Below are 17,435 nucleotides of genomic sequence, written 5' to 3' on the forward strand. Positions count from 1 at the left end.
TGCTAAGGGCGTTGACTAGAACCAGTGGTGGGCGCTGCTGTTGGCAGTAGGAGACAGAATTCATATGGCCATTTCTTCTACGTCTCAGTCTTCTCCCTTGATGTCAGAGTTCAGTAAAGATTGCTAGCTTTAAAAAAAACAAGAATACAAAATTTTCCCCAAGAAACATAATAAGGTTAGAGGTCCGGAAACTTTTGTTGGAAACCTGAGCCAAATACAGAGATCTTAAGTTGTATGCAGCTCTCAGATTCTGCGCAAGCTACAGGCTGGTAAGAAAAAAACATTTAAAAAAAAAGGCTTGAAGGTTTGCAGTGGCCTACTTCTGCCAGAACATCAGGTCCTTACTCCTTAAAGCACTACTTTTATGACTGGTGTAGACAAATACTTCTAATATTGGACACATTTTATCTACTGTGTTTGCACAAATATTCTACCTTATTAGGGAGGGTAAAGGGCTGGCTCTTAAAATTAGCCTTAGAAAATAATTGTGAGCAGAAAACTATCTAAGACAAAGATTTATCAATTGACATTTAAATTTTTCAAAAGTTTAAGTATTTTTAACTCTCATATTTAAAAAATACTCAAGTATAATGTCTCATAAAGTCAAGTTATTATATAGTCTAGTAAAAACTTGGGAAGATTATTTGCCGTAAAATGGTATCACCGCCTCGACTGCCACTAGAGGTCAGCACTTGACTCTCCATCTGGTTTTATATGGTGGGGGAAGAAAATCAATTCTCTAAAACAGATCATCATTTATGGTTCCTATTGTTATCTCATGCCATCTGTCTCGAATCACGAATGTGACTGTGGATCACGGAGAACTAGAGAACACCCTGACAATTGCTGGGGTGAGCTGTTCTGATATTCCATCTGCAAATGTGAGGAAATCATAGGACTGTGCAATGTGGCCTTCAGAGGGCCTGGGTGCCTTGGTGGTCAAAATACTTGAATCATATACTATGGCAGCAGGTGTTTCAGAAATAATTACATGGCAGGGGAGTATTGGCATCATTCTTTGCAATCTGAAGCTAAATGGTGCCCTCAATTTGCTATTCTGTCTCTTTTGTGGGACTCTGTACTAATCCTCACCCAGTGGCTCCTCTTCCTTGAGCCCCACTAACACTCTTGTTCTTGCTTCTTTCAGCAGCAGACTGTATTAAGTTTCTTGTGGGGAAGGAAAATGTACTGGGTACAAATGCATGAAGTGTTTGTAAAGGGTTCAAGGGATTTGGGGGCTGATCAAGGGAAAAGATATGACCACGAGAGGCAGAAACACATGACAAGCTTTATTGGATGGGCACAACAGAATTGACTGAAGAGGGGAAGACCCTCACAGCATGAGACCATCCAGAGGCGTACAGCTTGGGAATTACCCTCAGAAGGGGAGAGGGGGGGAGGCAAGAATGTGGAAAGGGGGCTTACATGTCTAAGTGATGTCACTCAAGAGCACAGTGGGAAGTCTCTGAGTCAGACAGCTCCAGAGGTCCATAGCAGCTTGGAGTCTTAGAACCACAAGGGTCCATCTTATCAATAGCCAGCACATGTAGGGTGAGGTCTTATAGGTATAAAGTGAGTAGGCTTTAAATGGCTGATAATCTGCTCCTTGGGCTATTTTAAAAATAACTATACGTAAAAATTTGAGTTTTAGAAACTGGCGATCTTTTGAGCTAATGGGTCTCAGCTTGCAGTAAAGAAATAAACAATACACAGAGGTAATCTCTGGGCCATTAATATAACAGTGGTATAAAGCTGTTTATGTAATTAACATCTACAGTTGACCCTTGAACAACATGGGTTTGAACTGTGCTGGTTCACTTTTATGTGGATTTTTTCTTTTTTAGGTAAATACAGCCCAGTACTGTAAATGTATCTTTCTTAATAACATTTTTTCTCTAATTTGCTTTATTATAAAAATACAGTATATAAGTTAGTTGACTGTTTTTGTTATCAGTAAGGCTTCTGGTCAACAATAGGCTGTTAGTACTTAAGTCTTGGGGGAATCAAAGTTATACATGGATTTCTGAATGTGTGGGAGGTCAGCACCCCTAGCCCTTGCATTGTTCAAAGGGGGGTTATATACTCGACTATACTTGAAAGAGGAGATGGAGACATAAAAGATAACCAGGAGTTTCTGGTTATCACTGACAAGGTAATTTTGATCAGGTCTCCCTTCCGCTGAGAGAAACTAGAAAAACTGGAAAAAATTATATTTTTATATATACATCTTAAAAGCATTTGAGATTAAAGAAAAACTGCTGACTAGGTCATAAGGAAGAAGAGAAGCTGAGAGGCTGAGCAGGACTCTATGGGGAAAGGAGAAAAATCTGGGACCCTATCTAAACAGTCCTACAATTCTGTTTAGACTCAGGACAAGGGGCAAAATGGAAGTACATCACCTGTGGTTCACAATCACTTTTGTGGTCCTCCATAAACCCTGGTAATCATGTCCTTGTATAGCCCTCTTCAATCTGGGCTGGCTCTCTGACCTAATTTAACCAACAGAATGTGACAGAAGTTATGGTGTATCTAAATCCTAAAAAGGCCCAGCAGCTTCTGCTTTTGCAGTCTGGTTTAAGCTAGCCACCTCTTAAGAAATATGACTATCCTGAGATTATCATACACTGGGGCTCCTCACCTAGTCATGTGGAGAAGCCACGTGGAGAACAGAGTTCCCAGCCAACAGCCCTAGCTGAGCTTTCAGCCACAGCCAGCACCAATTTACTAGCAGGTCAGTGAGGCCATCTTGGAAGCAAATCCTTCAGCTCCAATTGAGCAGTTCCAGCCAAAGCCAAACGGAACACAGAAAAACTGTCCCCACCAAGTTCTGCCCAATTATAACATTATAGGCAAATTAATAAAATATTTGTTGTTTTAAATTATTAAATTTCACCATAGCTTGTTACACAGAAATAGATAATGGAAAACACCAGTCTTTTATGGACTCTAACTGAACTTTGAGCCCTCAAGGTGACTGAAAAATATCAATCCATATATACCAGAAGCCCAATAAAAAGCCAAGCAGAACAAATAGAAAGAAATCTGTATCAAAGCACATCACAGGAAAACTGTTGAAAACCAGTGATGTTAAAGCCTTTATGGCAACTAGAAAAAAATTAAGAATTTCTGTTTGTCAAAAGATTTCAGAAAGAAACTAACAAGTTCCCAGAAAAGGAGAAATTTTTGCAATACATATAAATGACAAAGGAGTCATATATAGAATACGTATAAAAATACAATTTAAACATCAAACTAAAAACAGGCAAAAGATTATGCACTTAAATAGATGATATCCAAATGGCATGTATATGTATATATATGTTAGCCTCATTAGTAATTAGGAAAATGCAAATTAAACCACAAAGGGATATGGATATACACACATACATACATACATACATATCACCAGACTGTCAAACATTTAATGTCTACTAATACCAAATGTCAGGAAGATGTGCACTGGAACTCCTATATTGGTTTATTATGTTTTCACCTGGATGTTGACTTAGTCCAAGAGGGCACAGGAGTTCCACTGAATTTCCAGTATTATGACAACTATCAAGTTCTATTATTGCAACACTTGCCATCATCTGAGATTGCTAATTTAGGGTTTGTTTTCACCTTCAAACTCTGGTTTATAGCAGTGCATTTTCCTATTTACCACCAGTGTCCTTCCCATTATAGACATTTTTTTTTTCTAGAAAGAATAGTCTATGTCTGAGCTCAGATTTTGCTTTCTTTTGCTACCTGAGCTTTTTCAAGCTCAGATTTTGCTTTTTTCCCCCTATCTTTGCAGTAGATGCTGACTCTGTCACAAAGGCAGTTTTAAGGGTTCTAGGATATGGGAAGAAATCACTCTTCCTTTTCTATTCTTTCTTCTTAGGCAGCACGTGGCTTCTTCTGGGACATTGGAGGGGCAATACATTTTGTGGCCGAAAGAGTTTAGCAGAAAGTCACACTGCAATGGATAATTTTTTTTTTAAGAGAAGGAGGTGTGTGGGAGGGGGAGAGGGGGAGAGAGAATCTTAAGCAGGCTCATGGGGCTCCATCTCAAGACCCTGAGATCATGACCTGAGCCTAAGTCATGAGTCGGACGCTTAACCAACTAAGCCACCCAGGTGCCCCTGTAATGGAGAAATTTTGAAATAGGAAACAATAGGTGGTCATTGGAGAAAGCAGCTGAAAATGTGTTAAGTGGAGAAAGGCAACTTACAGACACAGCAAGGCCAGGATGGAACTTAGTTCCTGGAAGCTTAGATACCACCTTTCCCAAACAAGGTTTCCTGTGACATTTCAACCCCATGGAGATAGATCTGGCCTCGAGGTGGGGCAACATGGTCAGAATTGGGTCTTAGCCTGGTACAGAGTAGAAGGTAGATCTGATGTTAAGAGGATTCGATGTTAAGAGGAAGAGAACTGGGCAGAACACTGTAACTCTTGTTAAAATTATGCTACTCCTCAGAATAGGGGCATTAAGTAATTACAACTATACATCCCACGTTTATCTTATCTGCCACTCATTGAATTCACTATGCATTTCAGCTGACAGTTGTCATTGGATTTTGAAGAACTTAGAGGGCTTGATGTTATTATTCTAACATTAGTTATAGCCATACCGGATTAATAGGTGACTAAGTATAGAGAGATTTAGAATAAAAGGCACACATTCTGGTTGAGTATTATGTCACTTTTAAGTATAAAATGAGAAATTATAAGAAAGATCTTTAAAATGAATTAGGTGAATTTTATATTTAAATGTAATCCAAGCACTTCCTTTCACCCTAAATTCCATACGTGGTTCCTTGCTCTATAGGCAGTTCCCAAGGATGGGTCATTGACCAACCACTTCCTGAGCAGTTGTGTAATTTTGGCAGCTGCCTCTGCTGCTGCCATATTTCCCAAGGATTCCTCAGAGCCAAGAGTATCTGCCAAGAGGAGTCAAAATGCTGCTGACGACCAGGAATTGGATTTGTTACAAATGGAGATGGTCCAGACCTCTGAATTTGCCAACGCTATTGTTAGAGGAGTGTGATAAATGGTTGAGTGCATCTGCCCTTGTGCGCTGACAAAGATCTGAGCAGCTTAAAATATGACAGGAAGCCAGGCTTCTCTGGCTAAGTCTTGGGCAGTGTATTTCAGTCTACAACTGAAACCTAAAAACAAGGAAATGTATGCAAAGAGGCACTTTCCAGGGGTTTCTTTTTTCAAGGCAGAAGTAATAGCTCTTGTATTTGATTGGCCTGAAATGATTTCTGGAACTAGTAGGGGAAAATGCTGCAACTGTATCCCAGAGCACAGTGTGAGAATTCCAGGAATATCATGCCATTAAAATTAATAAAGAATTTAAAGAATCCACTTGACGTTTTTTGATGATGATCATTGTATCACTGAAGTTAGAGGACTTCTTCCTTCTTCCTTTCTTCCTTTTTTACCTTCTAATTTGGCAGTAGGTCATTTAAGAGAACAAACTAAACTTTCAGCTATTAAAAGAGAACAACATTTATAATGAGCTTAAAAATGCTTACAGAAGGAACCTATACAAGTAATCTGTACTTTTTTGTAACAAGAAAAAACAAAATAAAGAATCACCTATAATCCTAATGTGCAGCTAAAAGCACTGGTAATTGTGGTTATAACCTTTCATGTTTTTCTTTCTTTTCTACTTATTTTTCTGCTTTATTTTTCCTTATATAAAGACATATATACCATTGTCTGTATGTGTGTGTACATGTGTGTGTGTGTCAAAGTCACCGAAGATTTCTATATCACTAAACCCAGTGATCAATTCTTAGTCCTCATCATATATGACCTGTTAATGGCATTTGACACAAATGACCACTCTCTTCCTTGAAATACTCTGTTCACTTAGATCTCAAGACCACCATATTCTCCAGATTTTTCCCCTCTGCATCGCTGGCCTTTCTTTTTTCATCTCCTCTGCTTGTTCTTTCTTTCCATAGCCCAGTTTTGGGACTTCTCTTGGACCCACTCCTTTGGGAATCTTTTCCAGTTCCATGGCCCTAAATACCATCTACCTGCTGAGAACCCTCAAACATACATTTCCCACTGTAATTCTTGCGTAAACTCCAGGCTCCTATCTCTCTTACCTCCAGCAAACCATTCCCTACTGAAAAAAAAAAATCTCTTGCCAACTCATTAAATAGTAACTACAAAATTCTATTTGCTCAGGCCAAAACTCTGGTACCATCTCTGATTTCTCTCATTCTTTTGTATCCCACATCCAATCCATCAGCTAGCCCTCAAAATATATCCAGAATCCAGCCACTTCTCATTATATCTTCCACTACCACACTGACCAGAACCACCATGAACTTTTCCTAAAACAGTGTCCCTGCTTTGACCTTTGTCCTCTCCAAGAGTTAGTAATCCTTTTAAAACTAAAGTCAGACCATACCACTCTTTTTCTCAAAATACCCCAATGGTTTCCCACATCACCTAACCAAAAGCCAAAGTCCTTACACAGGCCTACTGACATTCTGTGTTCCTTACTTTTTTAATTTAAGAATTAGAAAAAGGCAGCATAGTGGTGATTAAGAGCATGTGCTCAGGGTCAGATTGACCATATTCAAAGCCTGGCTCTAATTATTAGCTGTATGATATTGGGCAAGTTACTTAGCTTTCTGGTGGCTAAATTTCCTCACCTGTAAAATGGGATCATTATAATACCAATTTCATACAGTTGTAGTGAATATTAATGAATTAATAGTCATAACATGCTTATAATAGTGCTGGCGTATAGTAAACATTATAAAAGTGTTTTAAATGACAAAAGAGGCATTTTGTGCTATTAGCATGATTTTATCATGAATTCTGCACATAACAAACATCTTCAATGGTCCCATCTATAAGAATTTATAGATAACTCAAATGTCTCTCAAAAAGCATGAAATGTTTTGGTTAAACAAATTTAAAATGGACTATCATCGCTTAATTCTTTTTGTTTATTCCGCGTTCAGAGTTGAAATGGATTTCACACCATGATTTATACTTTTAAGTATTTTGGTACTTTTGAAGCACGCTGATGCTGAGCTGCTTAATCGCCTACTTCCTAACCAGCAATACTTTAATGCCTTAAGCAGGCATGATTTTTTTTCCTCTTTATTGTGTAGATTGACTTATAATGTATACTTTACTTTTCTGCTCTATTTATGGCCTTTTTATTATTGCATTAAAATGAAACAGTTTAATCCAAACCAAAACAAAAGCTTAAGGTTTATTCCTACATATAGCTATGTTAGGCACAGTAGAGAGAACAGGTCATATAAAATTTCCAGTACAAAGTCATAAAATTCATTGACTTTGTAGTGGAAAAATTACTACAGGCTCAATTTTTGAACATGGCTTTAATCATTATTTAAATCTGTCTGTAGAGGGAAGTGAAGGAAATGGCCACCAGCCAGACCCTGACTATCATAGCTCAGTTCTTACATTCATTTCACAGGTTTTTTTTATACTTGAGTATAACTGAAGAATAAATAACCCCCAAATATCTCCCCCCCCCACACACACACACTACAACATAACACATACACATACCCTTCAGGAACTGATTTATGATCCACAGAGAAGAGAGGACATTTTACTCACAAGTAAACTTCTACAGAGTATTTGAAGTGGACAGACCTATTTGAAAAGAAGTCAAATATACATTTGAAAACAAGGAAAGTCATGGTAGCTGCTCATAAAAACAAAAGGGAGTAAGGATTTGTGGAAGATTCACGAAAAAGGTCATACTATTTTTTCAAGGGAATATGAACCAGATTTTTTGTGTGTGACAGTTGAGTTTAACTTTTTGAATATGTGGTGTGAATTTTGTTAATTCTAGAAACTTGTTCCAGTTCTAAATAGAATTTTGGTATAAACTGACCCTACTACTGCACAAACTCTTGAAGGCCTCTGCATATTGAGGTGTGCCACCGACCAGCTCCCAGGTAAAAATAAACTTCACATATTTGCCAACAGCAAAAACCGACCTCCACTAGGCAGCAGTTGAGAATTCCTCTGAGGACATGAGGAGAGAAACCACACTACTACTACTGGGCCTGCACATTAGAAACAAGAGACAACATCTGATGAGAACTTGCTTAGTTACGCCAACATTTTTGTGAAACTTATCACTTCATAGTAATTGCATGTAAAAACGATGTACAAATAGTGCCCCTCCTAAAATGTCACTGCAATTCTTGTCAGATGACACTTTTCCTCACTTTTTTTTTAATTTTAAAAGAAAATTGGCCCTGAAACACCATCCAGACAAGAATCCAGATGATCCAGCTGCTGCTGACAAGTTTAAAGAAATCAACAACGCCCACACGATACTTACTGACATGTCAAAGAGAAACATATATGACAAGTATGGATCGCTGGGACTCTATGTGGCCGAGCAATTTGGAGATGAAAATGTTAATACCTACTTCATGCTGTCAAGCTGGTGGGCAAAGGTAAATCAATTTTTTCTTTAAAAACAATTTCCTAGAAAAATCATGGTATTATTCACTCTTCTTGACTCCATCTCAGAGAAAACCTAACCTTACCATATTATTAAACTCTTGTAAGCAAAAAGAGGTATCACTTCGACTGAAAGCTGTTACTTGAGGATCTTTTTTTTTTTTGCTTTAGCTCATCAAATAATTATAAAATACAGCATGACTTAAAATACCTCTAGACATTAATTATAATTGAATTTGAGGCTTCAGGTTAATTCTGCCTGCCCTCCCTCTCTCCCCATAATGACTAATTAAGAACTGACTCATTGCTCAAAAACAAAAATAATTTATTAGTGTGACAAGTGCTTAGTAAATTATTATAGGACACATTTAGTCATGTACTCTCCTATCTATAGCATCGCTACCTGAGCAAACATAGTACTTGGGAGAATGCGCGGTAGTTATGTCATAGGCTCACATGGGGCCTGACTTCAAGTAGTGGAGAAGGAAATGAGGGGGGAAAAGTGAGAATTAAGTAGTTCTGGACAGGGTGTTGAAGAGACACAGAGGGAGAAATTAAAAAAAAAAAAAGGATATCTGGTCAAGAAGAAAGCAAAGTTTTTAAGGACTGAGTGCAATCAGAATTGACTTTCGACAGAAAATTTTATGTGGTTTCCTAGGAATACCTAGCATATGAGTGTTTGATGATGGTTATATATTTATGAGTTTTAATATCTTAATCTTCTGATAAAAGCATATTTACATGTGAACCATACATACGGTCCATCAGCATATTTTTTGGACAATTCATACATTTTATGAAATCATATGAACTCACATTCATATAGGTGGTAATTAATAATTTAAAATACTACAGATTTCCAAAAAGAGGGGTTGTTATTTTCTTCCACTAAAATAAATCTTGCTAAATTTAAGAGTTTTATATATGCAAGAGGAGACAGAACATATTTTTATACATAAGCATGGAGAGTCTGCAACCTGAAGTCTCACTTGTCTTCTGCAGTCTCCAAAACTTCTCTTCCTAGAGATAACTGGGATTCCCACTGAACCCTGCTTTCTCTATTGTTGAAGACCTGGGAGGCAGACAAGTTCCCACTGAGTGGATTAGGACCTTGGAACGAGAGTGTACATAATGACAATGTCATTTATAATAGATTGAGTGTTCATATAACAATGTGGGCTTGCCTGTGAATCTAACCTCCAGACATGACATTCTCTCCATGGGGAGGTATATCTGGCATTCTAGATAATTTACACACGCACCTGGTTGCATATTGGGGCTGGCCTGCATAAAAACGAGAATAGGCTTCTTTGCTGAGGAAGTTGATAAAACTGTTCAAAATTCATACAGAAAAGCAGAAGCTTTCCAGCAGTATAAGAGATATGTAAAATAATTTCTGATATGGCTCTTTAAAAATAAGGTTACAAAAAATCTACCGTCTTCTGCTTCTGTCAAAAACCTAATTGCGCAGTGCCCATGAGAGTGGGCTGGCACCTAGTGATCACGTATTAAGTACGCGCTGCAAGAATGACTTATTGTACCATTGAAAATATGTATTTCAAATACTGGACTCCTACTTATGCTTAGTAGTGTGCTAAGCACTGTTAAGTATATGAGGCAAGGTTATTTTGCAACAGGCAAACAATCTAGTTGGAATATTTAGAGAACAAAACAGTATATGAATTAAAGGAAATTTCTGGAGAAGAGGAAAATATGGGAATTGCATGGTAAGGACAAAAAAGGACAAAGGTAGATAAAGAAAGGAGAAGCTGGTTGGGGCAGTACTCAGGAATACTGCACAGGAGGATTTTGGAGGCAGTTGGTGAGGAGAAGGGTGTTGTGGTTTTGTTTTCAGAGTAATTTACTTAAGTCTGTGAAAATGTACAGTATACATGGCAAAAAGATTATCGGCATGAGAGTGTGACTAAAGCTACCTCACTCCAAGCCACTGTAGGCTCCACCCCATAATGGGGGCCAGAGTCAGAGATGGGGTGCTAGGCTAGGAAGCAGGTGAGGTTCATCAACGTTAAAGATTTCTATCTTAAGTTACTGAAGAGCTGCATACACACAAGGTGATCTTTATTCTCTTTCTCTTTTTAGATAAAATCTGCATTCTGATTCAAAGATGTATAAAACACTTCCTATATCAAATAACATATTTTTTTAAAATCAAATTTATTTTGCTCTATTAACAAAAGTTGGCATATTTTAACTGAAATTGGAGGTTGGGAAAGTTTCTTTTCATTTTTAGTTATGGCAGACTTAGTAAGCTAACTTTTTATCTTTTCCCTTTTTTTAAAAGTATTTTTATTTATTTATTTTTGAGAGACAGAGAGAAAACAAGCAGGGGGGTGGGGCAGAGAGAAAAGCAGGCTCCCTGATGAGCAGGGAGCCCAATTCAGGACTTGATCTCAGGACCCTGGGATCATGACCTGAGCTGCAAGTAGACGCTTAACCAACTGAGCCACCCAGGTGCCCCTAAGCAAACCTTTTATATGCTTGTGGGGAAACCCTGGTGCTGGCTGTTCACTAGGAGGAACAAATAATTTGTTCATCTATTAATTACTTCATAATTCATTAATTCAGTAAGTATTTATTGTCTTCCACATGCCAGGTACTAAATCCTTAGGTTGGGAGGGACTGAACATAGAGTTCTAGCCTTCAAGAAGCTCAGTCTAATGTGAGACAGACGTATAAACTGATCAATGTCTTAAAGTGTCAATAACAACAAAAAAACCATGGTAGAAATTTATATGGAGTACAGCTAGGGCACAAAGGAGGGAGAAACTCTTTTGGGGGAGGATCAGGAAAGATGTCAGACAGAGGATGTTTGAGATGTATCTTAAACACAGAGTGGGCATTTTTCAGATGGCTGGGGAATGGGAAGGGGCCCCCTGGGCAGATGAATTCACTGGGAGAGCAAAGCTATGGCAGGTATGTCAGGAACAGGGCTGTGCTAATTCACAGGTTTGAAGCCAGATGGCTATTAATAAGGAGCTTGAGCCTTTCCTGAGAGGCAGGAAAGTTGCTATATAAGTTCCAGAGAACATGTATTTCAGAAAGCTCCAACAATGTCAAGAATAGGAGGCAAGAGTAGAGGCAGGGAGGCTAGTTAGGAGGCTACTGAAGTGTTGAAGGCAGAGATAATGAGATAAAGTCCTACTGGTCAGGATAGAGACAAGGAGGAGGGTGTAAGAGATCTTGAAGAGAGCAGGACTTGGTGACTAAGAGAAATGCAGAGGTGGGAAGGAGAGCTATCAAAAGCTCTTCTTGGGTGAGAATGATTCAATCCCCTTGGTTAGCTCATTTGGTCTGTAGAAGTGTTTGTTGTTTTGTTTGCTCTGCTCTTAATAATGACCGCCATGGCTTATGAATAAAGAAGAAAACATCACCTTCATTACTTAGGCTACAAGTCACTTCCTGTGAACTTGTTAGGCAAAACTTTATAAGGAATTTGTTTCCAAGGAAACTAAAAAGCTAGTTCTTGTACGGATTAGTCCGTCATCTTGTACAGATGAGGGCAAATGTATGGTCTGCAGGGTGAACTGCAGTATCTTCAGGTCTCTGAAGATACATGGATGCACACTTCATTTCTGGGGTTCTCCCACACGCCACCACCCCTCACCCCTATTTTGCTTTGCCTCTGTTTCCCCTAGACCCTGTTTGTCATCATTGGCCTCTTGACTGGCTGTTATTTTTGCTGCTGCCTATGTTGCTGTTGCAACTGCTGCTGTGGACGCTGTCGGCCCAAATCATCGGTGCCAGAAGAGGACTTTTACGTGTCCCCAGAGGATCTTGAGGAGCAGATCAAGACCGACATGGAAAAAGGTGGAGTAAGATGAAAGCAGAGCTAGTGCGTGTCCTTTCACAGGTCTGACCAAGCATGAGGTCCCTATGATGGTTATCACTAAAGTGAGAGAGATCCAACAACCCAATGAGGGGAATCTCAAAGACTGTCATCTTTGGTACCTCCTTTGGAGAGGATGAAAGGACAGTTACCTTTCCTACACGCAGAGAAAAGCAGAACCTGACATCATTAAAAAGAAATCATGAAATATGCTGATCACAAAGCAAAGCTAGTATAATTCATCATCTTGTTACAAGAGCATGAGCTCTAGGTTCAGGGAGGTTTGGGTGGGAATGCTCAGACATACAAGAACCAAGCCTGTTACCTTAGGATCTCTATTTATATAGAAGGGAGTAGACATCACAAAAAGTCAACAACCCTTGACTTTTCTTCTTTCTAATTACCTGATAACGAGTTTTGGGTAGAACTGGGGAAGGGTGATCTTTCTCCCCTGGAAATGTAGCTTCCTTTCAAATCCACACATTCAGAGCTAGCCTCAACCAACATCAAGAATGTTGTCCTATGTAAATGGGACTATTTGCTTTGCTAAATCACCTCCACATGTTTGTCTATGCATATACACGACCATGAAATATTACTTGATTCTTCAAGCTCATTCCACCCAGAAACAATAAAAAAAAAAAAAGAATATAAAGAAAGATAAAACCTCACAGAATTCACAACACCAGGAATACTTCATATGCTCTGGGAAATGCCTTTGTGTAAACAAGCTGGCGTCAAACCTGCCATTCTCCTCTTTGTCTTGCAGCCACAATCCTACTATTATTTTCTCCTATAGATGCATCATTATCCTGCATTAGAGACTTCATCACTACATCACAAAGAACCCTGGACAGCCAAATAAAAGAATTACTTGATAATTCAGACAGTGGCCCATTGTTGTCAGAATTGCTAAAATTAGGAATGGTACGCTTCTCTGGACTTGACTGGCCTCTGATTCTTTTCATCACAATGAAACAGAATTTCTATGACATCAAGCAGTAGAGACTATTTAAAGCCTTCCATATACCTTTTATTCCCTATCAACCGTGATGCTAAGTAATAGTGTTATTACCCACCCTGACTCCAGTTTGAAGGAAGAAATCTTCAGTTATGTGAATCGTACTCAGTCCAGACCATTTTAGGACTGGGAGTCAGAAAAGACAGAGGGATATTCCTGCAACCTGTGACCCCTTTCTATGGGGACCACTGGTGGTCATTCTGGCAAACAGGGGGGTTATTCTAACAATTTTTTATTACTGCCCCCAGAGAAAAATTGTGGGCCCACGGTGAAATACAATTACAATTGCCTTTTGCCTTATTTGGGATATAAAAGGACAATTAATCTTTTAATGAGGACATACATACCAAAAAGAGCAAGAAGCAGTACTACATAAAAATGGGTTAAAAAGAAATATATATATATATATTCCTCTCCACGGAAGGGCCAGTGACCTTGCATAACTTAAGAATGGTGATCCCAGTACATTAATCCCATCTGCCTTTGCAAGGGAGATAAATTGTTATAAGATCACATTAGCTGGCTCTGTTGTCTACAGGATCTCCCATAACATCCGTCAATCCAGTACGGTATTCAATTACTAACAGAGGATAGGGAGGGACAGTGGGATAGGCAAGTATTGTCATCATCATCCACTGTGTCAACCTTATCTTAATTTTCCTGTATGGTGTAGAAACCACAACTAGGTGAATTGAACCTAGATATCCCAAATCCATTGTTTCACACTTCTCTGAAAAACTCAAAGTCTTTCCTCTTTTAAATTAGATAAAAGCTCTACCAGATCATTTCAGCAGACCTCCTTTGCAGTTTTTTTTTCTGGAACAGAAATTTATACTTAGTGCCAAATTCCACCCAGGTTTCCTTCCTGCAGGATGACTGGTGATAAATCTGTGTGCCTCTCACTGTTCTCAGTTCTGACACCCCAGAGTTACCAATTCCATTGCAGAGGTCGTATTCTAGACTAAGTAAAGCGTGATTTCACTTGAGTGTATTACTAAGAATCCTTAAGCAAAGGGCAAAGCTTTATTCTATGCCCAAATACTTAAAAGCTCTATGCAGAGTTGATCCAAGTTTTATAGACACTTAAAACAACTTGGGCAGTGCTTTTTAAGAAAAAAAAGCACAAAGTTGCAAATACAAAATTAGGTCTGAAAACAAATATTTATTTGTAATGAGAAAAGAAATCACAACAAATTGCAGAGCTTAAAAACTGAAATTACCATAAATATCCAAAAGTCTAGAAAAATAGCAGTAGTTTAATTAACTGCCTGGCACACCTCTGTAATACTTTCCCCCTGTGTTTTCTGGATGCACTATTCTTTGACTGCCTCTTCACTTAACAATAATTCTGGAATACCATTTTCTAGCCCGGTGATGGGTATTAAGGAGAGCACGTATTGAAATGAGCACTGTTACACACCAATAATGAATCATGGAACACTACAACAAAAACTAATGAAATACTACTGTATGGTGACTAACATAACAAAATAATAATATAAAAAGGAAGAATAGAAAAATAATCCTGTTTTTCCCGTAGTGGGTTGGATCAAAATTTGTTTTCTCTCATGGTTTTATAACTCATTATTGATAATGTCTAAATTTTTAGTGATAGCTATTAAATTTGGAAGACTAGTCTATTTCATGTATAAGATGTAAGATTTGAAGAATTTTTCATAGACCACTTTTTAAGTCTGTACATTTCCAACTTTGTTGCCCCTACATCACCTAATGCTTCCAATATCACAGCCCCCGGGGCACATTCATATAGGGTGACATCACCTCTGGCGTGGATCTTCCTATCTTCTCAGCAAGTGAACTGGCAGAGGGAGCTATAGGGGTATTCCTCAAGCCATTCCTATGCCAGTATGGCTAGCCATAATTAATGCACAGATTCACTGCAAGCCACAAAAACATATGCCACTAAACTCAAATGAAACTTATCCCCTAATTCTATTTCCCCTTAACTGAATCCCCAAACTATCTATAGCCTTTCTGTTGCCACTCATCAAGAAGACAAGAGTGATGGCGGGAAAACCAAAGTGGAAAGAGACACTGTTTTTGCTGATTATAATTAAAATATCTTACTTTTGCAAATCTACGAAAATATAAGCACATTGCTACGGCCCTAAAAGGCCCTCAGAAAGATCTGCACAGATAGAGGTCCCTGAAGCTTAAATTTCATGAATCTTATAGTAAATTCACCACTGCTCTTCAGTCTAACATTTCATTATGAAAATTTAGGCCTTATTTGCAGCTAGGTGCACTGGTTTCAGATTTTTACTCCACCAATTCAGAGACTTAATGTAATTTACAGATAAAATTAGTAAGTTAGGGCTTATCAAGATGAAGAAGCAGATTCCGTGTGAAGACTATGCTTTCTAGACTATGATCCAATAAGTGAAATGTGGTCTCCTCTGTTCTACAAAAGAAGGGGACACACTTAAAGCTGTTTAAGAAAATACACTTGAGGGGTGCCTGGGTGGTACAGTCGGTTGAGCGTTTGACTCTTGGTTTCAGCTCAGGTCATGATCTCAGGGTCCTGAGACTGAGCCCCAAGTTGGGACTCAGCAGGGAATCTGCTTGATATTCTCTCCCTCTGCCCCTCCCCCTGCTCATGCACGCTCTCTAAAATAAATTTTAAGAAAACAGAAAATATACTTGAGAAGGGCTACTAATCATTCAGATATCAAGCTACTCACGACAAATGATAAGCAGCATACATCAAGATTTGAGTCCATTAGAAGGCATTGGTGAGCCCCAGGGCTTTAAGATTTTTTTTTCAATGATTCTGAAATTAAATAAAATATGCCAAAACTTTTTCTCACTTAGGGAGTTTTTAATTATCTTACATTGAATCTAATCATAAAATCCTAGGATTTTAAAGCTGAAAGAAATCTGAGTGGTCAACCCTCACCTCCCCACAACTTTTCTAGCAGATTGCTGCCTAACCTCATTTGAAAGCTGCCAATGGTGGGGAGGGTTGGGACCTTGTATGAAAGTAAGAGATATTCATAAAAATTCAACAGCTACAGAAGGATACAGAGTATAAAGCAGGGTTACACCAACCTCCTGGTACCAGCTCCCCAACGATAACAACACTTTTAAAAATTTTTGTGTAAATATTTATGGGGTTTTGTTTTACAAAACCGTTACCATATCTACATATATATTTTTGCTGCTTCTTTGCAAAGCAAAAATTTTGATGTAAAAGATGTCAAAAATTTTTTTAAAGATTTTATTTATTTATTTGACAGAGATAGAGACAGCCAGTAAGAAAGGGAACACAAGCAGGGGGAGTGGGAGAGGAAGAAGCAGGCTCCTAGCAGAGAAGCCTGATGTGGGGCTCGATCCCATAACGCCACGATCACGCCCCGAGCCGAAGGCAGACACTTAACGACTGCGCCACCCAGGCGCCCCAAAAGATGTCAAATTTTTAAGTGGATTTTGCTTTTAATGTCATGTCTAAGAACTTTTAGCCTAACCCTAAGTCATGAAGATTTTCTCCAATGTTTTCTGAAAGTGTTACAGTTTTATGTCTAACATTTAGATCTATGACCTATTTTGAGTTCATTTTTGTTTATGGTGTGAGACTTAGGTCAACCTTTGTTTTTTTTTTTTCTTTTGCACGTGGAGTTTAATTGTTCCAACACCATTTGTTGAAAAGATTATCCTTTCTCCATTGAATTGTCTTTGCCTCTGTCAAAAATCGATTGGCCATTTATCTATGGGTTTATTTATGGACTCTATTCTGTTCCATTGATCTATGTGTCTATCCTTTCACCAATAACACACTGTATTGCTTTCTGCAACTTTAAAGTAAGCCTAAAAATCAGCTAATGTGATTCCTCCAACTTCATTCTTTTTCAAAACTGTTTTGGCGATTCTAGTTTCTTTGCCTTTCCATATAAATTTTAGTATCAGGTTGTCTAAATCTACAGAAAAATACCAATTTTTAAAATTAGAATTGCATTAAATTTGTATATTAATTTGGGAAAAACTGAAATCTTTATTACTATGTTGAATCTTCCAATCCACCAATACAGTATGTGTCTTTACTTATTTAGGTCTCATTTGATTTCTTTTATGAGTATAGTG

At 38.3% G+C, this 17,435-nt stretch overlaps 1 protein-coding gene and 1 long non-coding RNA gene across 2 annotated transcripts in view; one reads left to right on the top strand and one right to left on the bottom strand.

The window, feature by feature from the left end:
- The window catches only part of LOC121101744, a 112,912-nt gene that overhangs the window by 77,595 nt on the left and 17,882 nt on the right, over positions 1-17,435 (bottom strand). The window lies entirely within an intron of this gene.
- The window catches only part of DNAJC5B (DnaJ heat shock protein family (Hsp40) member C5 beta), a 51,473-nt gene that overhangs the window by 22,093 nt on the left and 11,945 nt on the right, over positions 1-17,435 (top strand). The window contains exons 2-3 of the mRNA XM_008706736.2: positions 8,249-8,462; positions 12,126-12,297. Coding sequence (XP_008704958.1) covers positions 8,249-8,462; positions 12,126-12,297 — 386 coding nt within the window. The remainder of the gene's footprint in view (positions 1-8,248; positions 8,463-12,125; positions 12,298-17,435) is intronic.

The sequence above is a fragment of the Ursus maritimus genome, unplaced genomic scaffold, assembly GCF_017311325.1.
Source record: "Ursus maritimus isolate PB19 unplaced genomic scaffold, ASM1731132v1 scaffold_9, whole genome shotgun sequence".
In the NCBI taxonomy this organism is placed as follows: Eukaryota; Metazoa; Chordata; class Mammalia; order Carnivora; family Ursidae; genus Ursus; species Ursus maritimus.